Source organism: Aulostomus chinensis, chromosome 17, assembly GCF_037954235.1.
Source record: "Aulostomus chinensis isolate RoL2024-O1b breed Wild chromosome 17, RoL_Achi_v1.0, whole genome shotgun sequence".
NCBI classification, from domain to species: domain Eukaryota; kingdom Metazoa; phylum Chordata; class Actinopteri; order Syngnathiformes; family Aulostomidae; genus Aulostomus; species Aulostomus chinensis.
Window position 1 is genome coordinate 10367863 of NC_141336.1, and position 24906 is coordinate 10392768.

Genomic DNA, 24906 nt, shown 5'->3' on the forward strand with positions numbered 1-24906 from the left:
CATTTAACTCCATTTCTATATTGCCTTTTGAATTATTCAGGGCAGCTCATGAATCTGTCCAAGACAACCGTAGTTCTCAGCTTAACTGAAAATGATCTGCTCTTATAACACATTTCACAGAAATTTTGCTGTCACATATGAAAAAATGTCATTTTGAAAAACTACTGAGGAGGAGCATTTTCCCGTTAAGGCAAGTATTATAAATTTTAAATTTTTCTTATTTTCAATAAATCCAAAAATGACCAAAAATTGGAAGTTTATGAGGAAATTGGATTCATAGACCTGACTTGACCTCCTCCTGGAGCATCACCTTGGAGCCATGTTGTCAGGGGAATTTTGCCCCTGCGCAAATAAACTGATCAGGAAACCGGAGTCAGAGGAGGTGACTTTGAGGTTTCAGTACTTGGGAAAAGACAGCTCCCTAATGCTGGTGGTGTTCAGTGATTCATCCATGGGGAATCTTTCCCACAGAGGAACCCAAGGTGAGCACCTAATCATGCTTAGGGAGAGGTTGGCTGATTCTCGTCTACTGTATGCTGGCAGTCAAAGCGGATCAGGAGAGCACTTTACCAGGAGAGACTTTGGCGCTTAGAGATGACATCGACAGCGCAGTCTTCTTAGCTACGCTCTACTCAGAGCTCACCACAGGTGACTGCACACGGAACAATTTGACTATTGTATGTGGAACAGACAACCTTTTTTTCTTTTTTTTTGATGCCGTCAAATCCACCAAATCAGTCACAGAGAAAAGACTCAGACTTCAGATCAACAGTATCAAGGAGCTCATCAGCACTGGAACTATTCAACAAATCATGTGTTCCACAACTGAGGAGCAGCTTGCTGACTGCTTGACCAAGAAGGGGAAGTCTGCACTCATTCTGCTTAGAGCTCTCAGTGAAGGTGTATGGCAGCTTAAAAGCTAAATGGACTACACAACAACGACTTTTTCTTTACTGTTCTATTCTAGTTATTAAAGCTGAAACTTTAAACCTGGCGACTTGTTAAGGCCACTAAAAAGAAAAAAATCTTTGCACTGTTTGCACACCCCTCAGCCTCCCCAGAAAGGTCTACGCCAGGGTACTGGAGAGGAGGGTCAGGGCAATAGCTGAACCTCAGATCGAGGAGGAGCAATGTGGTTTACATCCCGGCCATGAAACCGTTGATCAGCACTTTACCCTCGCTAGGGTGCTGAAGGGGGCATTGGAGTTTGCCCAACCAGTCCACGTGTGTTTTGTGGATTTGGAGAAGGCTTATGACCGTGTTCCCAGGGGCATCCTGTGGGGGACCACTCCAGGAGTATGGGGTGGGTGGCCTCTACCAGAGGAGTGAGGGTCTGGTTTGCGTTGCCGGCAGTAAGTCAGACTTGTTCCTAGAGAGGGTTGGACTCTGCCAAGGCTGCCCTTTGTCACTGGTTCTGTTGATTAATTTTATGGACAGAATTTCTAGGCACAGCCGGGTGGTGGAGGGTGTCGAGATTGGTGGCGGGAGGATGTCGTCTAGGCTTTTTGCGGACAATGTGGTCCTCTTAGCTCCATCAAACCACGACCGCGGGTGCTACACCAGTCCGTTGTGGTGGAAAGGGAGTTAAGCCAAAAGGTGAAGCTATCGATTTACCCTCACCTATGGTCATGAGCTCCGGGTAATGACGGAAAGAACGAGATTGCGAATACAAGCGGCCGAGACGAGTTTCCTCCAGAGGGCTCTCCCTTAGAGATAAGGTGAGAAGCTCAGACTTTCAGGAGGGACACGGAGTAGAGCAGCTGCTCCTCCATGTCAAGAGGAGTCAGTTGAGGTGGTTTGGGCATCTGGTGAGGATGCCTCCTGGATGCGTCCCTTGGGAGGTTTCACGGGCATGTCCAACCAGGAGGAGACCTCGGGGTGACCCAGGACATGCTGGAGGTAATATATCTCTCAGCTGGCCTGGTCTGTGTCTCTCAATCTCCAATTAGTTCATTCTTCCTGGACATAAATCTTTTAAAAAATTGTTATAGATATATAGTGTCACCAGTAATGGTTGGATGCACTTTGTGAGTAAATAATGCAGCAAGATGGTGTGGTTTTGGAGTGAACAGTAACATACAGTGTCAACGAGCTCTGTGGATAGGATTTTTAAGTTTTTGGACAACAGTGGAGTTCTTGGAGACAGAGAAAAATATGCAGCAGAATGGAGTGGTTTTGGAGAGAACAGTGAACAGTAACATACAGTAAGCATGTCACTAAGCTATGGATGGGTTTTTAAAGTTTTTGACAACAGTGGAGTTCTTAAAGACTGGGGAAAATATTACATTTAAGATTTAGTAAACACAGGCAATAATAGATTTTAGGCTTAGATCATTTTTGTTTTGGTCTTTTCATGGGCCCTGTGACAAAAACAAAAATCAAAGACCAATCCTGTAATAGGTATTTTTGAAGAATTGAAATGATAGCACCTTTGCACTCTCATCTTCTTGAAACATGACAGCAAACTGATACAAGAATTTGGCAAATCATGTCTGTGTTATATCATTATCAACACGATCATTTAAAAATTGTAAAACTGCAGTCTTTTGCTACTGACAGACTATGCAAAAACAAACATGTTGCTGAGACAAACTAACTAGTACCCTCAGAAGAACTGAGCAGAAAGGAAATAATACCTTACCTCATCATAATTGTAGCGGTAGTCAGCTTTTTTGGACTTCAAATCCCACAACACCACTACTCCGCACTCAAATCCAATCAGAAGCTGCAATAACAGGGGAACCAAAGCGTAGCTCAGCCAACTGCTGTTAAACCACATTTTGCACATGTAATTGAGCCTGGAGACCAATAACATATGTTATGTGTATCATCCAGCTGTCAAGTTAGAAGACCAGCTCATTCTTACCATTATTCAGTAAAATTTTACTTTCGGGCCCATTTCCTAATTATATCCCAGGATGTTTCGTTGACAGAAATATGTAATTTGGTACTAATTATAGAGAAAAGACAAACTCCCCAGTCAGCACAAAAACTAAGTACTAACTCGTTTCTTGACTTTCTACAGTATGTGTATGTGAGAAGTCTTTTGCACTATTTATTTCTAGAGGAAATTCTTAGAAAGATGTAATTATATCCGTGCAATTTTCTTTCCATTAAGAATCATTACATTTCTGAAAGGCCTTATTAGTCGGGGTTTAATGAACTTTACATCTGCCTGACTATCATTTACATTCACTTGTTCAAATTTTCAGTAAACCTCTGTGACTCGAGGTCCATCAGCAAATAAACATAATTATTTGTTATGAATTCTGTCAACTGCATGTGGCCACAATTTCTGCATCTAATTTCTGACATATATCCTAAAACTTTACAGTAACCTTCTTTTCAAGGATATTATTGGTACACAACAGTAACTGCAAGGTATAGCTTTACCTGAACATTCACCTCAGAACAATCAACTACATGATTTTAAAAAAAAAACTTGCTAAAAAAATATCAATTGCAGACAAAAAATTTTCAGTATGCTTCATTAACCTGTTGCATCCAATCAAGAAGCGGAATGTGAGAATAATATTGGTTTAACTCTAACAACACTCCATGGTTAAATGTTTCAAATAGAGCGATGCATTCTCATCCATTTTCTCCCTTATACGGCGTGGTCTACACTTGTTCTGTCTCATTATCGGCTTGTGACTCATCTGTGAAGCACTATGAACTGCACCAACCTTTAAGAGACATGCAACACAAGTCAAGTGATTGACTGAGTGGTGTTGAGGTCATGGTGGCTTGAATCAATATCCCCACCTCTTTTGCAACAATTTAACCTCAGTTCAAATAAAATAATTTGTCTACAAAGAAACCATAGCCCTCTGATTTGGGCGCCACAGTGTTTAGCATCGATGTTTTAATTAGTCGAGGAAGCTCTGCGAACATTCTCCATTGTGGCTACATAAGGTGTATTGACATTCTGTCATCTGCATTGGGCCAGTTTCAACAGAAATAACAACTACACTAACAAAGAAAGAAGAATGGTGTGCCACACACAATCTATGTAATGTTTAACTGTCAATTACCTTTCCTTCATCCATGGGGTTATCACTGATGTGCACAACGGGTCCTGGGTGAGTCTTGGTGGATCTATGTTTGGGGGGCGGGCGACAGAGAAAGAGAGAGAGAGAAAAGCTTGTGTAAATTTTAAAATATTTGGATTATTTTGATTAATGATAATAAATTACATTTAAATTATTCAACAAACTGTAGGTGTTATTGTCTGACATACCCGTCACAATTCTGACTCGTCTTTGATTGTGTATTGTGTTCGCAAAATAAGACCTTGGTTTAGGACTGGGTCCAGTCAGTCCTGAACCCAGTAAAGCAACACTTGAATATGAGATACACTTGCATTTGAGTTTTCTGCCATGAAAACGATAGAGTCGGCAGTATAGTATAAAGAATCTACCACAGGATTTAATGACTTTAAGCTGCTTAATAAAATGTTATTAAAATCAGCAACCAGCCAACTGTGGAGAACAGGCGCATAACAGGGCATTTAAGTGTGATATGAGCTTTAGCAAGCTACAGAGATTTGAGAGAACAGATTGCTGATCAACAAGAGTTTTCAAATGACCAACAAAATTTGATGTTGTGCCTTTGTGACTTTTTCTTTAAATCAAAAAGTTGAGGACTCCAGGCACAGTCACCTTGGCGATGATGATTTCATCCATGTTAAGATCTGATCATACTGTGTGTGTGTGTGTGTGTGTGTGTGTGTGTGTGTGTGTGTGTGTGTGTGTGTGTGTGTGTGTAAAACCAGTAGAAATAGGGAGTAGAGTATGTAGGTGGAACAGTAACAACTAAAGACTAACAAGTGCTTCTCACTGAAAAAATATGGTAATGAGGAGCTTAACAGTTGCCATAGCGAGGATCAAATCAGGACAATGCCATTGCTACTTTGTGACGGCTTATCATATAATGTTGCACACTGGATAACATCCAGCATTTAAAAATTTCAAATACAAACATCAATCATGAGATCGAGATCGTCACAAGTCTTTAACCTCCAAGGTATTTCTTTCTTTTCAAGCTTCAAAACAGTATTCTGAGTTGACTCAAGTCAAAGCCACTATGACAGGTTAAGACACTGTTTTTAGAGGGAGAGAGAAATGGGGACTAATTAGGGTAGAAAAGAAAAAAAAATAGGGCTGTAAGGATGTGCACTAAGAAAACAAGCAGTATAATACCATGAATCAGTGCAACACAGAAAGATACATGACATATGAGAGCGTGGGAGAGCTGGGTCACTTGAGCGTCTGCGAGAGATTATAGTGTGGTGAGACAGCGTCACCGTGGCAACAGCGCAAGGGGCACGGAGGAAGTGTAGGTCTGGCCTAAAGAAAGTGTTGCTCCCTGTGAATGTGGTCTGGCTCCAGTGGCTAATGATCTCATTGCTGCTGATGAGTTGATACAGTCAGAGGTGGAGCAGCAGAGGATAAAAAGCAGGGATGAGCTAGAATAAGAACCCCAGTCTGTAATCACCACAATGCCTATCACCATTAATATTACATTATACAGATTAAATGTATGCAACAAGCTTATTTGACAGGCTTACATGCAATAAATACTTTTAATATATTTTTAAAAAGGAATCTCCTGTGCTGACTGACTTAACAAAAGATTAACAATATTTTACAAAATGTTTTTGTTTTTTTTTAAAAAGGTATTCATCTTAAACTGCAAAAGTACATTAAAAAAAACGCAATGGTGGAATGCATACCTCCGCCAAGGACTTCTGACATCATCAGACCTAGATTTTGTTCCACATCAATTCCAAAATCTACTCAATTGTTGCTCAAATTTATAACATCTCATCAAACTCAACTGAAATCAAGACATTGAGTTTTCCTGTTAAAAGACAACACAACGCTGGTGATCACATGACCTCCGGGGTAAATACATAACCATTAGCACCATGCACTGCTTCTGTCCCCTGCAGGCGAATGAATCCCCAAATGTTCTGTGTCAACATTCTATCAAGCAGAGAATCTGTCGAAAAGACATTTCTATCCAAGATTGATCAGCTTCTGTTTCAAATTTCATTGTACTTTTCCTTAATCACGCTGTCTACAACCCCACAGCCAGACAGACAATCATTTATCATCTCCTCTGACTGTTGACACACGCATCTAAGCTGACAGCATACTTTGGTGTCCTGACACTTTCAACTTTCAGATCAAAAACAGCAATTCATCAGAATTCACCAACCACATACACACGTTTTTACACACTACTTAAAACTTAAGCTGCCAGTTACTGTCAGAAATGAAGCTCACTGGTGGCAGCACCTAAAAAATTACTTGGGAGCAGCAACAGATTTTTTAATTTTTACTGTTAATTTCAATCTCAACAGCCTTTACTATGCATTACAGAGAATCAATATCTTTATTTATATCTATTTTTTATACCTACCTATATTACCTGCATGTGATGCTTTCCGAGGTAAATCTAAACATTGCGGGAACTGCTTGGCAACATTTACGACCATGAAGGCTGGAATGTGAAACTTCTTATGATCCTGACAGTGGGTGTATTCATGGGGGAGTGGGTGACATAAGGATAAGTCACTGGGGTTATGAAGTGGGCACTTCCTATGACAGATGTTCCTGTTAAATCAGGCAGCAAACACCTCCAGAGGTCTCAACAGTAAGTTCCGGCATAGCAGAATATCCACCTCCAAACCACCCTCAAGACTAATCAGAAATGCAGTCGTCTTATCTTACAATATCTGCCAACACATGCAACTACATACTTGTACACTTCACAGTTTCCTTGTTGGGTGACAACTGCACACAAAAAAAAAGATACACAAATGGCAGTTAGTAAAGGGGGAGAGGAAGTGATTGTGAAATATCGACTCACAGTTCGATGGCTTTGTTCCACATGATGACATAGCCTGAGAGAGTGAAGGACTCCACGTTGACAATGTGGATGTTTCCTCTTTCTGTGCCAATGTAAAGCCATTTGCTCTGGAAAGGCAGGTGGCAGTACGTGATTCTGTAAGAAGAGATTAGGATCCATCACAACAAGGCTTTTTATTATCTCATGACTCAACCCTGTCACTCTGTCCTAATCGTTTGGGTCCAACTGGAAGGAGTAGCTTGTGACTAAGATTTAATTACAAAGGCCTTGCTCTGTGTCACACTAATGAAGGCAGACTAAATATAGATCAGAGGGGAGGAATTCAGCCATAAACCATGTTTACAGCATCAAACAGGTTTTGCAGGTGGTATATTATTACATGTGAAATTGTTGACGAAAGCTGAAAGAATTACTGTACACGTACCTTGTCTAACTATATTAAAGGAACATGCAAACATTTTGAGTAATACACTTATTTTCTTTCATTTTTAATGCCGGACAACCAGATATATATCCTTCTCTCAAGGTTAGGCTATACCAGCCTCCAGAACCCAACCACAGATGGTCACAGCTGAATGCTAGTTAGCTTCACAGTGATTTGACACAGCATCTCAAAAGACCCATCGTAATTTGCATGACAACAAAACAAAAGGTTTGTTGATGACTAGGAGAGCAACTGCTGCACATAATCATGGCCAACTTTGGAAGCGAGGATGAGGAGGATTACTTCTGAACAAACCAAGATTCTGATCCTGATCCTGACCTGTTTGAATGGGAACATACACAAATGAGGAACTGCAGGCTTTGGAAGAAAGCGAGCAAGATGGGTTAGGAGGACAAGGCCGTCTAAGGAGTATCAAGTATGTATCTGATAAAACAACAACATCCTGTTATTTTTTCACAACGAATGTTAATCACAACCACGAGTATTTGATTACTTTTGAGATAGTGTGGCATCCCATCACTAACGTTCACTGCAGCCAAGATAGAAGACTCTTTTTTTTGCTTGTCTTGCCCTAAAAATATTGGCAAACAGAAGTAATTTCCCAAAGAAGGTAATTTTTTTCATTTAAGAAAATACGCTAGTTAATTAAGTCAAAAATAATACCTCCTTTCCACTGTAATAATGAACTCTATCTCACAGTATACAGTGTAGAATCTACAAAGACATCTGTTTGTTATTTATCATGTCTGATACTACATAAGAAGAAAATAAATTACCATACCGCTCCCTGTTGAACTTGAGAGAATGCAGGATAGCAGGGATTTTTTGCCTCAGGTTCCACAGGTGGATGCTGTCATCTGCTAAGGCACTCACTAGTGCCCCCTGTAAGGAGTGTCAGAAACAGGGGGTTTACTACACCATCTGCATTCAGGAAATATCTTTAAGTTTGGAAGGGTGACCTTTATATGGCTGAAGTATAATTAGCGACATGAGGCATAGGGGTCAACAACTAACATTACTGTTTAATCAATGCCTTCACTAAAAGCACTGTTCACACAAGTAGCAGTGATTCATAGCCAATAAAAGATTAACAATCACCTGTGTCTACAACATTAACAGCTACTGAGACCATGCATGTTTAGATGCAGCATAGTCATGGAGAGAGAATGAGGAGGAGGAGGGAAAACAATACGCGAAGCAAGTAGTGACAACAAACCTCGTTGATCAGGAACTGGAGCTGGATGACAGCAGCACCACTCTCGTGTTGACAGTAGCACTCCACACCCGCACGGCCAAAGCTTAACATTAGCTTGGTCAAAGAAAACAGTGCCATTAGAGTGCACACAGAAATGTGGGAAAAGGTCTAACACAGATCATCTGATAATAGTGAAAAATGTGTTTGAATTTGAGATTACCAATCACTTTTCAACACTATTCCAGTTTACTGTAAAAGTATTTTCATAATGCAAAACACACAATAGAGTCCTTGTGCTTTTAATTTTTATCAAGCTGGTAATTTCAGTTTGCATTCCTAAACCAGACATTAGCAAGAACATGAAATTCAAACCATAAGGCTATAAGTAATATCAGTAGGCCCTGCCTGTCTTATTTATTCATTTTCATCAGCCCGTGAGAGTGAAGCATCATTAACTCTCACCATTCTCCATTTGATTCACTCAGCTCGGATCAGGTTAAATCTGTCTGATCAAACTCAGTCAAGTCACCCATTCATGCAACATTTCAGAATGCATATTATGTGTGTGTGTGTGTGTGTATATAAACACACACACACACACACACACATACATATATATGTATACATACATATAAATATATACATATACATATACACACATGTATATATACATATATACAGTACATATATACACACACATATACACATGTATATACATACATATACATGTATGTATATATATACACACACATATACATGTGTATATATATATATATATATATACATACATACATATATATACATATATATGTATATACATACATACATACACACATACGCATATATATTATGCATATACATGCATTATAGAGTATTAAAATACAACTATAATATACAGCGCAGGACTGCAAAATTAATCACAAGTTACCTAGCACTCCTGTTAGGTCAGTATGACAACGAAGATGTGGAACAACTTGAACACTGGAATACGATGATGCTTTGAAATTCCCAGAACATGTGCTAATGAGTACAACCTATTACTCATATCCTTTCTATGGCTAGCTACTAGCTAGATAACTAAAGCCAGCCCTAAGCAGAGTAACTTTCCAAACAACTGTTATTGGATATCAGGGAGTCAAATCAAGTAAATTTTATTTATATGGCGCCAAATCACAACAAAAGTTATCTCATGACACTTTACAGGTAGAGCAGGTCTAGAACCACACTCCTACAATGAATTTACACCCAACAATTCTCCATCAGCAAGCACATCCGGCAACAGCGGCGACGAAAACCTTCCTTTTAACAGGCAGGAACGTCGAGCAGACCCAGGCTCAATGGGGACAGCCTTCTGCTTTGACAGGTTGGGGGGAAAGAGAGCAGGAGAGTGGGGCAGGGACAAAGACAGATAATGGAGGAAGACAGACATGCAGAAGGAAAGAGAGGGACAGAGATAAAGAGAGAGAGAAAGGGAAGAGACTGATGGACAGACGGGGACGTGAGCAGGTGGAGCTACGAGTGGCAGCTTGAGCCTCTTCAGGTCTGCAGCCTCCTCCAGCAGCACCCAGGATCTGGGAAGCGGGGAGCCCGAAGGCTCCGGAGAAGAAGATGTGTTAGTGACACACATGAGTAAGATTTATATATAATACATATCGGGGTACAGAGAGGAAAAAGAGGAGGAGAGAGAAGCCCAGTGCACCATGGGAGATCCCCCAGCAGCCTATGCCTAGCAGCATATCTAAGGGCTAGCCTAAGCAGCCCTAACTATAAGCCTGATCAAAACGGAAGGTCTTTAGTCTGCTCTTAAAGATCGAGAGGGTGTCTGTATCCTGGACCAAAACTGGGAGATGGTTCCACAGGAGGTGAGCCTGATAGCTGAAGGCTGTGGCTCCCATTCTACTTTTAGAAACTTTAGGAACCACAAGTAACTCTGCATCCTGAGAGTGAAGGGTTCTTGCTGGATAATAGGGGACTATGAGCTCTGTCAGGTATGAAGGTGCCTGACTGTTGAGGACTTTGTATGTTAGAAGGAGAATTTTGAATTCTATTCTAAATTTGACAGGGAGCCAATGCAGAGAAGTCAGTGCAGGAGAGACATGGTCTCTTCTACCAGTTCTCGTCAACAGGCAACCAGCAGCAGTATTTTGGACCAGCTGGAGAGTCTTTTGGGCCCTATTGGTGCAGCCTGATAGGAGGGAATTGCAGTAATCCAGCCTGGAAGTGACAAAAGCATGGACTAATTTTTCTGCATCTTTTTGACACAGGATGTGTCTGACCTTAGCAATGTTTCGTAAATGAAAGAAAGCAGTCCTAGAAATTTGCTTAATGTGGGCATTAAAGGACAGATCCTGTTCAAAGAGAACTCCTAGGTTCCTTACGGTCATGCTGGGGGCCAAGGTAATGCCTTCCAGGGTCCCTATCTCATTAGATAGGGTGTCTCTAAGATGTTTTGGGCCCAGAACAATGACTTCAGTTTTATCCGAGTTTAATAGAAGGAAATTATGGGTCATCCAAGTTTTTATCTCCTTTAGACAGGCCTCCAGTTTAGTCAGCTGATTTATTTCATGTGGATGCATTGATAAGTACAGCTGTGTGTCGTCAGCATAGCAGTGAAAATTAACTGAGTGTTTCCTAATAATGTCACCGAGAGGAAGCAGATAAAGGGTGAAGAGGATTGGTCCAAGCACAGATCCTTGTGGAACACCATAACTGACTGCAGTGGTTTCAGAGGGGTTATCATTAGTTAGTACAAACTGAGATCAATCTGGTAAATATGACCTAAACCAGTTTAGTGCAGTTCCTTTAATGCCAGTGACATGTTCCAGTCTGTGAAGAAGGATATGGTGGTCAATGGTATCAAAAGCTGCACTGAGATCTAATAAGACCAGCACAGAGACGAGTCCCTCATCTGACGCTAGTAGGAGGTCATTGGTAACTTTGACTAGTGCTGTTTCTGTGCTATGATGAATCCTGAAACCTGACTGGAAATCCTCTAATAAGCTGTTGCTATGGAGAAAGTTAAGAGTTGTTTAGCAACTGCTTTCTCCAGAATTTTGGAGAGAAAAGGAAGATTTGATATTGGTCTGTAGTTGGCCAAAACTTCTGGATCCAGGGTTGCTTTTTTGAGAAGGGGTCTAATTACTGCTACTTTAAAAGGACTGTGGGACGTAACCAGATAACAGCGACACATTGATCATATCTAAGACGGAGGTGCTAATGAGGGGTAGAGAGTCCTTAAACAGCTTAGTTGGGATGGGATCTAGAAGACAGGTGGATGGTTTAGAGGAGGAAATTATTGAACTGAGCTCATGAAGGCTAACGGTAGAAAAACTGTCAAAGTGTATGTCTGGTTCTACAGCAGCCTCTAAGGCTTCTGAGTTTATAGGTGCCATGTTGTCAGCTGATGGCAGAGGGAGGTGAATTTTCTCTCTAATAAGGACTAAAAATGTTCACATATCGCCTGTAAAAAACCTTGACATAATAATGGTCCTAGATTACACTTTACAAGACAGTGTTGTGTACATTATGAACACAGATCTAAACATTAAAGGTTGAGTGCTGATTTAAGGATTGAGTACACACACCAAGAGTTAGAATTTTTTCTCCTGCGGTAGGAAGATGTGACTTTCTTCTTTGTGAAACTGAAGGTAGGACAAGCAGTTGCAATTTTTTTCTGCAATGAGGCCCCAAAACTATATTCTATCCCTGAAAAAAAAAGCACACACACCAAGTACTTTTACAAATAGGTACAAAATGAGGAAATACAATTTATTCTCGGTCCCTTGCACAGATCAAATCATGCACTGAAGAAAGTGCACCAGATCTGATTTCCGGACAAATGAATTGGTGACAAAGACAAAAGGTACACTGCTTCTAAAACAAGAACTCTACCTACAGACCGCTGTGTCACTATTCCATTTTGAGCTAACATAGCATAATATAGTTGAATAAGCTGTGATCAAACATTCCCTCCATGGCTTAAACAAACTAAGGTGATGTAAGAAGAGATCATTTCAGGACAATCTCAATAGTGGACATCGCTTCTGCAGATTTTCAGAGGGGACAGACACAGACTACAAGACTTTAAGCTGACTGGCGCCAGAAGAAGGCTGTTGGCAACTAAACTCTAATTCACCGGTGACCTTTCTAAGCCACTTTTAGCTTCTGGCCTAAGTTATGTATATAACATTTGTCAGAATTATTAATCACCTCTGCAGGTCCACAATGAATAGGCAGGAGCCATTATGACACTTTCATAGCCTTCAGTCACGCATAAATAAGAAAAGAACAATAGACTATGGGAAAGAGCAGTAGACTAAGGAGCCAAAAAGATAATGAGAAAGACTATTGCAAGTACAACTACTGTCATACGAATATACGAAACATTATTTCAGCTGCTTTACTATCAAATATAGTGCTTGCATCTATTCCTTCTATTGAAGGAGTAAATTGATTTTGATCAACTTTAACGTATCCTAGCAAAGCTTTTTTCTAGGTTAGCAGGAAATTACTAACCTCAAAGCAAGATTTTTATCACTGCAGTGACTTAGTAGGACATTCTGTTAGAACCTCAATGTTGAACAATGAGATGATGGTCTTACCCTTTCATATGATCATGAGAGTCATAAGTACAAACTGCTATTTTTCCTCATGCAGTGGAATTTTTAGAGCCTGAGCTTCAAGAACTAAGTGAGAGCTGGAGTCATTTTAGTCAATACTGACTTTGCATAGAACAGAATATCATGCTAGGGCTGGACAATCAAATATACACTCACCAGCCACTTTATAAGGGATACCTGTTCAATTGCTTAACACAAATAGATAATCAGCCAATCACAAGTTAGCAACTCAATGTATGTAGATGTGGTCAAGATGACTTGCTAAAGTTCAAACCAGCATCAGACTGAGGAAGAAAGGGGATTAAGTGACTTTGAACGTAGCATGGTTGTTGGTGCCCGGCAGGATGGTCTGACTATTTCAGAAACTGCTGATGTACTGGGATTTTCACAAACAACCCTCTCTAGGTTTTTACAGAGAATTGAATGAAAAAGAAAAAATATCCAGTAAGCCGTAGTTGTGAAAATACCTTGTTGTGGTCAGAAGAGAATGGGCAGACTGGTATGAGATGATAGACAGGCAACAGTCACTCAAATAAGCACTTGTTACAACCAATGTATGAAGAATACCATCTCTGAATGCACTTCATGTGGGACCTTGAAGCAGATGGGATAGAGCACTAGAAGACCACACTGGGTGCCATTCTTGTCAGCTAAGAACATGAAACTAGGCTACAATTCACACAGACTCACCAAAATTGGAGAATAGAAGACTGGAAAAATATTGCCTGGTCTAATGAGTCTCAATTCAGAACTTGGCATAAACACCATGAAAACATAGTTCCATCCTGCCTTGCCATCAACAGTTTAGGCTGGTGGTGGTGGTGGTGGTGTAATGATGTGGATGATATTTTCTTGGCCCACTTTGGGCCTCTTAGAACCAATTGAGCATTGTTTAAATGCCAAAGCCTCCCTAAGTAATGTTGCTGACCATGTCCATCCCTTTGTGACCACAGTGTACCCATCTTTTAATGGTTACTTCCAGCAGGATAATGAAACTTGTCACAAAGTTCAAATCCTCACAAACTGGACTAATGGCCCCACAGTCATCACATCTCTATCCAATAGAGCACCTTTGAGATGTGGTGGGGTGGAAGATTCCCATCATGGATGTGCAGCTGACAAATCTGCAGCGACTGCGTGATGACATCATGTTAATATGGACCAAAATCCCAAAATCTCTCAGGAATGTTTCCAACTCCTTGTTGAAAATATGCCGGAAAGACCTGAGGCAGTTCTGAAAGCAAAAGAAGTCCAACCCGGTACAAGCAAGGTGTACCTAATAACGTGGCCAGTGAGTGTATAATTGACTGAAGACCTTGACAGCAATATTTTTGATGAATCAGTTTTGTGGATGTAATGCCTTAATGGGAAAAGGCTTATATGATAACAGCTAGAACAGTCTGAAAAGTTCTGAGAACTGTCATGCAGCCTTTAAAACTAGAGACAATACTACTGTATATCACTGTATAACTTCCAAAAATCTAGGATGATATCTAGAATCATACAACAAATATTACATTGATTATATATTTTCCAGCCCTACATCAGGCTATGATGTAAAGACCAAGTCAAAATTTTCAACTCATCTGCTTATGAAAATGTTTTCTTTATTCATGTCAGATACTGTCTCTGAATTGTGGGATGATATGCAATTTTGATGCAACATATATTTTTTTTTAAACAAAAACTGGAGGAGTCTTTGTATCTAAAAAACAAAATGTTGAGTGAAAATTAAACCTGTTATACAGCGCATCATTTAAAAAACAATCACCTTAACAGTTGCTCTACCTTCTTCGTGATCCCCAACAGAGAAGTCGCTCAGCAGGAAGAAATTTTCATTTGGATCCAACTTTCACTTTTACATTTTGCCACAAACCGAAAAGGTTTATCTCCTGTATCAGTTGACACCTTGATTTTAGTCAGTATGTTTGACTGATCAGGTTCATAATGAAGCCCAAATAATAATAAAATATTTGAAAATTTTGATAGAGCCATGGATGCTTAATATTGTAGGTGGGGGAGACTGAAAGTAATAAAGTAATAGCAATAATAACAATAAAAATAATAATCTGTACTGAAGCTGCCCAAGTATTCAGAAACAACAGAACAAGCAAGTCAACTCTTCTGAGGATTTTTCACTTAGCACCCAAAAGTGAAAAACATCACACAAGTCATCATGTCACCCATTTTTTGTTGACACTTCCTCATCTGGTAAACCAGTGTGGTTCACCACATCATTTCAACATCAGCAAGTTTTCTTGAGTTGTCAGCTGATCATGATCGCTGCAGGAAGTTGTCTTAAAATATTCTGGCTCACAAACTTGAAAAAGACAGAAAACATTTTTGCATCAAACCAAAAGTCTGATTTTCAGCAAGCAAAGATGAGCTGAACCAGAATACAACTTTGTGTAATTTCTATTTTGCTGACACCTATTCTCTTCGGGTCAAATAATTTTTAATTCTTGCATTGTTTTGCCTTTGGCTCAAACCAGCTGCTAGGTCTATACAGTATGTTGTAAGATTTAAGGGAATGCATATGTTAAAGAGTAGGGAACTCTTTACTCTCCAGAAACACAAAGATTAAAACACTGAAGCTGAGACAGCTCTTGTAAAAGCAGACATTTATTGCTTGTAGACACCTCATTGAGCTTATGTCTACTGAGCTGTGGCAGCGTTTCCAAACTCCGGGGGCAATGAGGTGGATCGATACAGCCTGTCTTTTGATAAATGGACCAATTGCCTGAGTGACAGTAATCCCATCAGCTACACCTTGCACATTAGGAAAACGTGGAAGCCAGTGTGTGTTCTCTGGGAGTTGCCCTTTAAACACAATACTCTTAATCTAGAAAGGGAGTGAAGATGAAGATGGAGTCACTTCCAGTGAACATCTAAATAAAGATGGAGAAACTGAGTATTTACACTGACAGGTCATTCTTGTTATTGTATTAATAAACTGAAAATTGACCACACTATTACATGCAGTGTTAATTAGTCTGTTGCTGTGACTAATGGAAGGCTCAAAAAACAAGTCTTTACCCAGTACATACAAATAAGTACAAAACTGGCTCCCCAACTGTCCAGGGGGGCCTTGCAGCACTGTAGCAGCTTGATAGTGTGTTGTGCTAATCCAGCTATGTTTACAGAACATGTGAAAAGGCTTCCTGGCACAGACTGGGCAGCCCAGTTGATGAGGTTGGCTCCACGGCATATGGCAGAGGAGCTGTTGCTACTGCAGAGATACCACTAATGAGCGTGGGTGCTCCTGGAGAAGGAGGCTACTGGCTGCACACTAACACAACCTAGCTAGTGTGTTTCGCTCTTGATTTTTATTTAGGTAACGGAAAAAGTTTTTTTTTTCAATTCTCAAGACATTTATGGAATGTTGACAGGTAGGATCATGTAACAAAAAAGAGGTGAAGCTAAAGAGTGTGTGAGGAAAGGACGAATAAAAAAATAATATATGCAGAAACATCCAAGCTTTACTTTTCTTGCATAACTCTCTTCATTTTTAATGTAACAAAAAGGATACAGCCTCAAAGCTCCAGCCTGAGTCCCAATGGCCAAGATTTTCTGCACAGGGTCAAAAGCCATTGAGGATGGTTGATATGGGAAACCATGACGCACAGTCTAGGAAAGAGCAGAATTTATATCAGACCCCCAGCCAGCAAATCAATCATCTGCTGCACAGTCAAGCTAGCTTTACTGAAGAAAAACATTTTCATTAACTCCAAAAGGCAATATAATCTATCAATGTGGAAAATTAGTCCTATTAACAAAATAGATTAGGTAAAGCATTAAGATTAGTGCTAGTGGGAGTATTTTTTTATTATTATTATTTGGCTGACTTGTGTGTGGGCTGAGACATCAGTGACAGCCTGCTAGTGTACTCAATTCTTGCAGTATTCCAGCTACCAAAACATCATCAGGGGTGTATAACTTTGAAAATCTTGCCAAAGCATCCATGAGCCCTGCACAGCTTGCAGCAGGATTATGTAACAGGTAATGCCCTGGCCCTCTGTAACCTAGGGACCTGACCTACTCTGCTCCCCCCGCAGGGGCAGAATAAGCTGGTGGGCTGGTGCTCCTAGATGCTCAACACATTCATGCCACACATGATAGGCTGCATTAGCATAACTTTAAAAGACAAATTATGTGAGGCTACAAAACACTATTATTTTGTGTTATTATTGTTATTATTATAATTATTATTACAAAAATTATAGTTTCACAAATCTTAGGTGTGCCAAGCTTATCAATGGTCTTTTCAAACACTCCTCATGTCAATAATGATAATATGAATGACTGATCAGAGGAAGTATGCAAGCTTAAGTTTAGATCAAACTGATAAAAGCCTTCAGAATTCCTTATTACCTCTTAATGAAGCAATGAAACACGACGATATTTTTACCTTCAGCCAAACTGAATGCATTTTCACCTCCTGAATGTAGAGGATAACTTTCGAACCAAAATTATATTGTTCAAATAGACTCGAGCACACCCTTTAAATAACATAATTGCACTTGCTTTCTTAGCAATGAGCTAATTGGCTTTGCTTGCTAACTTTGCTAGCCATCATGGAAAACTGACTGGAGGGGACCATTCAGTGCAATGCAAACAGCCTAAGAGTAGCAACAAATAACTGCATAAAGCTGATGTGCACAGCCTGGAAAATGATTGAGTTCTTGAGATAAGTTCCATTGCAAATGTTTTTTTGAAGATATTTTAAATATGTGCAGTGTCAAGGTACACCTCCCATTGAGCACTAGTGCTGACGGATCAAGTGTCTGATCACGCTGCTGTCATCTGACCATCAGTGTGTGTAAAAACAGTCCGATAATGTTGGCTGTTATCAACGGAAACCCACCTTGCAGAGCTGAAAATATTCCGACTGAAGAGTCTCCAGGACCACATCGTTTTCCTTGGGAGTCCCCGTCTGAGCAGTGGTGGAGGAGGACGAGGAGACCGCTGTCAAGCCATCCAGCACCTTCCTAATGTTGAACTTCTTCATTTTCCACCGGTACAGACGCGACGGTAGAAAAACACACCGAGCGAGCTACCATAAATTGGAAGGGGGGGGGGGGGGGGCTGCTAGCTAGTTAGCCGAAATAAAGCACAGTTAATATCTTTCTGTACACATCTTACAGGAAAGGGAGGGTGTTGCCAGCGCACACTCCAAATGCACCCTAGTCACGGACATTGATATTGTCCATCTTTCCCTGTCTTTCCCGATAATAGTGTTAATCCGCCATGTATGTGGCCAGCTTTGTCGTTATTCGACCGAGATGAATCGTTTCCGTGAGCTCTGTCCCCAGCAGGGCTCAGTGGATAGCAAACTGGCTACGGAAACGCAGTCAACTGCAGCGGGGATTGAGTCTGCGCTCCGGCGGCACCCGGATGCAGCGCTGTCGTCTTGAATTGTTGTGATCTGTGACCCTTCAAAGTCTCTGACCTCGATGGGAATTTTTGCTGTATTGTGAACGGAAACGTTTAAACATGATCTATTATGTATTTGGTAGATGTGACTCTTTGGGTAATATAATTTGAAAGATGTTCTTGGATAAATACTGACCTTTAGTGTGTTATTGGAACAGCTAACAGGCGAGTATTTTTAGATACACACCCTCCACTAATATTATTTTTCATATGGAGTATAGAAAATATTAAAATTAAAAATAAAGTACCATATTCTGTAGACATGTCAATTTTTCAGGTGGGAAAGATAGAGAAGTGTTTGGTTCAATTTGCTTAGAGGAAAGTAATAGTAAATTCAAACTAGTTCTGTATTCCCAACTCCCCTTAATTGAATATTATTTAGGAATTTACTAAAAGTTGAATACATTAATTTTGTAAAGTGTTTCCATTACATTGCATGTCAACTGTATCTGACACAATCAGGACAAACAATTGTACAAATACACTGCAATATAAGCAATGAGTGTTAAACTGCAGGCATTCAAAACATGATCAACTGCAAAATGAGGCTGAAGTGCTGCTGAAAGAAAAACAGCCAACACAGAGGTCAGTAACACCTCTTTGTATGATAAGTCCAGATCAGCACCACATATAACAGCCCTCAAAAGACCTTTAAACTTAATCAGATGCTCAGTTAAGACTAATATTGTAACATTCAACATTCATATCGTTCATCAACATTCCCATGTTATATTTTATTGTACACCTATTAGTGGTTTTTCAAGTTTTGGCCATATACTGTAGTTTAGCTCATATCACATTTTTCCATGTGTTTGACAGCCCTCTGCTGGCTGAGTAGGGCTGAATATCTGCTCAACACTCAAATGTGGGGAAAAGGACAGCGATCCTCTCATGTCAGCTTCAAAACCTAAAAATATCATTACGATCAGAAAGAACTGTAATTGCAGTTAAAATTACAATCACTAAAAACTTGTTTGGAGTTGTCATAAACTATGGCTCTCAACTCATTTTTCCATCATCTTCATTAAAGATCTTTCCCACAGAAATCTGATACTTCTTTCATAGGACCCCAATTCTGGATCCAACCTATTGTGTGTGCATGAAAAATAGGCCATATTTCCTCCTTCGACTGGTTCCCTAAGGAGGAAAAAAGGAGGTTATTTTACTTCCACGGAGAATTGAAAACTAGAAAATCCGGTCAGATGAACAACAGAAAACCTGTTTAATTGATGACCTTTGTGAGCTGTCGTTTGTTAGGTAACCCACATTTTCTCCTACTGTTATTTCTTTGGGATTAAGTACAACTTTTAAATAATCAGGAGCAGCCAACACGTTTAAACAGTAGATGATTCCCAACTTAGTTTTAAAATTAAGTAAGAACTCATGTATGTTACTAATAGCCTTATTAGTAACCTCTCATTCATGCTTATGAATGAATTTGATTTAAAGAGATGGCAACATGCTTGTAACTATAACGTTTTCTGTTCTTGGTTATCTTGGGTATAAAGTTGCCTGTGTCAAAATATTAGCCAAAAGTTTGTGAGAATTTAATTCATCCTGGGCCAAAAATGAATATGACAGCAGAGATAGAGGGCTGATCATTTCATAAACCGAACAAAAGTCAGTTCAAACGTGCTGTTCCAAACGATACCAATGTTTCATGACATTTCCCTCAAACTGCTGCAGAGCAAAATAATTATTCCTTAACTAAAATTACAAAGTTGTATAAATGTTTTAAAAGTAATGAAAATTATGAAATGAACATATGCTGGGCTCTCCCTGAGAGATAGGGTGAGAAGCTCAGACATTCGGGAGGGACTCAGAGTAGAGTCACTGCTCCTCCATGTCGAAAGGAGTCAGTTGAGGTGTTTTGGGCATCTGGTGAGGAGGCCTCCTGGACACCTCCCTCAGGAGGTTTTCTGGGCATGTCCAACCAGGAGGAGGCCACAGAGCTTACCCAGGACGCACTGGAGGGATTATATCTCTTGGCTGGCCTTGGAACGCCTCAGGATTCCCCCGGAAGAGCTGGTGGAAGTGGCTGGGGAGAGGACAGTCTGGGCTTCCTTGCTGAGGCTGCTGCCCCCACAACCCGGACCCGGAGAAGCAGAGGACGACAATGACATATAGCAACAGTTGCATTACCAATTTTAAATTTTCTTGTTACGTCAGTGTCAATGACAATTTTGACATTCAAGTTGTAAGTTAATTGTATCGTAACTAAATTTTATATCCTTGACTCAAATAACTTCTGTAATGGCAATTTTGCGATTTCAATTTTGTGACAAGGACATAATATATACAGTAATATGTAACTTCAGTACAGATGTTCTGTACCTTATCCGCCTTTGTCTATTTTCACCTTTTTGTGTGTTCCTGAAAATAAAAATTATAATTAAGAACAGAAATGCCTAATTTGGTTGAAATTTTTTGTTTCTGTTTTATAAAACTTATATTATCACCCCAGCAAATGGTGATGTTTCTCTTAGCTGTACCATTTTTTTTAATAAGTAACCTGGTAGGCTTGGGCAGGTTGCCCTCAAAGGTGCAAGCCCTGCTCAAGTCAACATAGAGCACCATTAACCATTCCAACCAGCCAAACTAGCACAACTTTCATCAAACTCAACAATGTATTTTCTTGTTTACAGCATTCTGATTCTGACCTTACAAGTCTGATCATGACCTGAGTTTCATCATCTTCATCACAAAATTAAGTCACATACAGACACAGAATGAGTGAGATCGACAATTGTCCCGATCATGGGCTATAAATATGTTGAGGAGCTTGTGGAGCCTTGCATGGAATTTGTCCAAAGCTAAGCAGATATGAACCCAAAGTCATTGGCTTCTCAGTCTGTTGGTCAGGAAACTGCTACAAATGAGGACAAAGATGATTGTCTGATAGTTGACACAAATTCAACTGGTCAGTGTAATCAATACGAGGACAAAGGTGATCATCCTTCACACAATGAAATGGTTGAGGATAAACAATGTCAGTGTTAACATTTTGATTATGACTTGGACCCCACAAGAGGAAGAGATGAGGAAATGGATGCCATCCAAGGCAAGGATGATGAGCCACATCATGGTAAAGACTCCAAAACATGGAGGCCCCTAAAGAGACTTGAAGGTTGGAGTCAGCGGACAACCAGGGGAGAGACATGGGGGCCTTCCCGTGGCAATGGTGATTACTGGAGAGACCGCCATTCAAGGTGTGACATAATGGATTGGTGGAGATCAGGGAGAGATGATGGAACCAGTTCTTGCTGGGAGAAAAGTAATATTGTTTGGCATCAGGACAGGCAAGATGGTGGATGGCATGAATGGGAGAATGGTAGAGAGGAAATCCTGAGGCCTTCCCTGTTCTGGTGCCTGCCAAAATACAGCTGACTGCATCAGTGGCCACCAACCTTGGAGCAAGCAGACCAGAATAAAGAAGCAGTGGGAAGCCCAGGGATTGTTGCAGGAAGACCATGGAAATAATAAGCATGATGGAGGTTTGTGGCATTGTCCTTGGTGATGACAGCCGTCATTTGAAGCTCATTTCCTAAAAAATGCCTCATGGCAAATCAAGGTTGTGACCACTTTTAGCCGACTAACAACTGGGACTAGTATATACCTGCTAAGGGACTATGGATGTAAACTCACTTAACTTTATGACTAGTCTCTTGCAAGTGCATTTACATTGTGTATATAAATATATTCACTGATGTTCAGTGAAGTGTGATGGCCCTGTCAAATAAAGTATGAAAGACAGAAGCTGCAGCTCGTAAACTTGTGAATGTATTTTAAGGGTATATTGCAAAGCCATTGTAAGGTTAACATTGTTATTCTTTTCCAGTGTTGAAATATTGATTGGAGAGCATTTTGTGTTTGTGCAGGGTTAAGAAATTTTGATCCCTAAATTTTGTTTCAAATATTAAATGTGAAGAAAAAATATTTTAAAAACAGCGACGAAAGAAAAAAAACATGTGCAAGTTGAAACCTGTGACCAGTGGACATAATGCAACCTGGACCTGGTGACACACTTTGTAAAAGAGTTTTATTCGGGCATCAGAAAAAAAAACTCAGCCTCTTTCAATGTTAATGATTGATTGTTTTTTCATTCATAGGTTTTGCTTTTTTTCAGGTCATCAAAATTCTATTGATAATCGCTCTCCTACTGTTTATATACATTATGTGTGCATTTTTTTGTCCAAAATGGGCAAACAGCCAGAGAGGAGTTTGAAAAAGTAAGTTCATCATTTTTGCACAATTGCTTATTACATCACTTCCTGTTGATTGATTGGCACCAAATTCAGCACAGATGTTCAAGAGGATATGAAAAAAAAATCATTTCAAATTCCTTTTTTGGACCAATTTTTACCAAAGATACAGATACTTTCTGTTCAAACTGTAGCATCGTTTTATGTATGACTTTGGAAACAATGTTGCTTTGCATATGTCACTTCCAGCCCTAATAAGAATAGAAGAATAGAAAAAACATTATGTGTGGACAAAGACAGCATATGATCACAAAGAAGATATTACTGTTATAATATCCATAATTATATTGATATCCTAACCCTAAGATGTTTCTGTCTTTGCACATGCATGCTTTGCACACTAGATGTCGTCGTCCACCAACATATCATCCTGTAATCTGGCAACATTTTGTTGAGCTGGAGGACCCAAAACTCAGGACCATGGATAGCACCATGTGATTTCCTGCCTCTGATTGGTTTGCTCAATCTTCAAACCCAAATATTTGGGTTGAATCCCCCTCCTGGATAATATTTTGGAGACCTCAAAGTATATGTTGGATATAGAGAATCTGTGCAAAAACACCAGTTCAGTATGCATCTTCTTTCTGAAAACAGTGAATACTTCATCAACACAGGCCACCAACATAAAATAGGTCATTGAAATGATGGGGAGAGACAAAACATAACTACGTTCCTTTACTCTGTATCAATGTATTCACAAGATTGGCTGAATTAAAATTTTCATGTCATCATGAATATATGAACGGAGCTGCCAGAGAAAATGCACACTGGAGGGCAGATAAAATAGGGCAATATCAATAATGCACAAGTAATGGGATCTGTTGCTGGGAGTACGGCTCCCATTCAGACTGTCATATTTATAAACAACAAGTTAAGGGGCTGAGCTTTTGTGTCCAACATGAAAAGTATTGGGGTCAGCATCCTTGTTTGACTCCTGAAATTAGGTCTCTAGTATCTAGGACATACTGTATATCCATAATTAGAAGTTGTGTGTTACTTCCCCCCGTCACTTTCTTCGCCATATTAGAAGTAAACCACCTTCCTGCTCTTCATTTCACATCTCACTTTATCAGCAAAGTGTATAATGCTGGTGTGAGAGTGCAGTATTTCGACAAGGAAGTGTAAAAATAATTGAATGAGATACCTGGGTCTGAATTTGGATTTAGGTTGTTGTGCCCAGCAGCAAGATGTAGAACAGTTCCCTAGATGCACAACAAGGACACTGAAAGGTAAATCTACAGGACAGCAAAGAACAGATCGGTGTGCAAAAATAACCAACACAATATGTCATTGAATCAAAAGGATAGTCTCTCTCTCCCCCCAAATATCTATAAGACAATCTGCTTAACAATAACTAAATAAGATTTATTTATTTTTTATTTTTTTTTAAAGGATATGAGGCGGAAGGGCTGCACGGTGGTGCAGTGGTTAGCACTGTGGCCTCACAGCAAGAAGGTTCCGGGTTCAAGTCCCGGCTTGGGCATGGGATCTTTCTTTGTGGAGTTTGCATGTTCTCCCCGTGTCTGCGTGGGTTCTCTCCGGGTACTCCAGCTTCTTCCCACAGTCCAAAGACATGCAATTTGGGGACTAGGCTGATTGATACTCTAAATTGACCGTAGGTATGAATGTGAGTGTGAATGGTTGTTCGTCTCTCTATGTTGGCCCTGCGATGGACTAGCGACCTGTCCAGGGTGTACCCTGCCTCTCACCCGTTGACGCTGGGATAGGCTCCAGCCCCCCCGCAACCCTTAATGTGTAGAAATAAGCGGAAGATGACGATGGATGGATGGATGGATATGAGGCGGCACATTAATATATTTACAGTTTATCATTGGTGAATCAGCTTAACTCAATATTCTTGGGAATGTAAAAGAGGTGGGTGTAACTTTATTGCCATGATATTTAGCCGAAAAATATTGTATTTGATCGACAAAAGAAAACACTTTTTAAAAAAAAAATCTCATTAGCTTGTACATCAAGCAAGACTCATCTTTGTGGAAACTAATTCATGATTTGTCTGTATGTAAGAAAATCTATTTTTAATTAAAGCCAGTTTCATATTTCAAGTAAAATTAA

General features: G+C 40.0%; 1 protein-coding gene across 10 annotated transcripts in view; it reads right to left on the bottom strand.

The window, feature by feature from the left end:
• The window catches only part of stxbp5b (syntaxin binding protein 5b (tomosyn)), a 36863-nt gene extending 18378 nt beyond the window's left edge, over positions 1–18485 (bottom strand). For all 10 annotated transcript variants that reach the window (XM_086181839.1, XM_086181838.1, XM_086181833.1 and 7 more), the window contains exons 1-7: positions 18000–18485; positions 16665–16762; positions 8538–8619; positions 8103–8203; positions 6877–7011; positions 4035–4098; positions 2642–2725 (exon numbers count right to left, since the gene is read on the bottom strand). In XM_086181839.1, the coding sequence (XP_086037965.1) occupies positions 2642–2725; positions 4035–4098; positions 6877–7011; positions 8103–8203; positions 8538–8619; positions 16665–16762; positions 18000–18143 (708 nt within the window). In that variant the 5' untranslated portion in view covers positions 18144–18485. The remainder of the gene's footprint in view (positions 1–2641; positions 2726–4034; positions 4099–6876; positions 7012–8102; positions 8204–8537; positions 8620–16664; positions 16763–17999) is intronic.
• Between the last annotated feature and the right edge of the window lie 6421 nt (positions 18486–24906).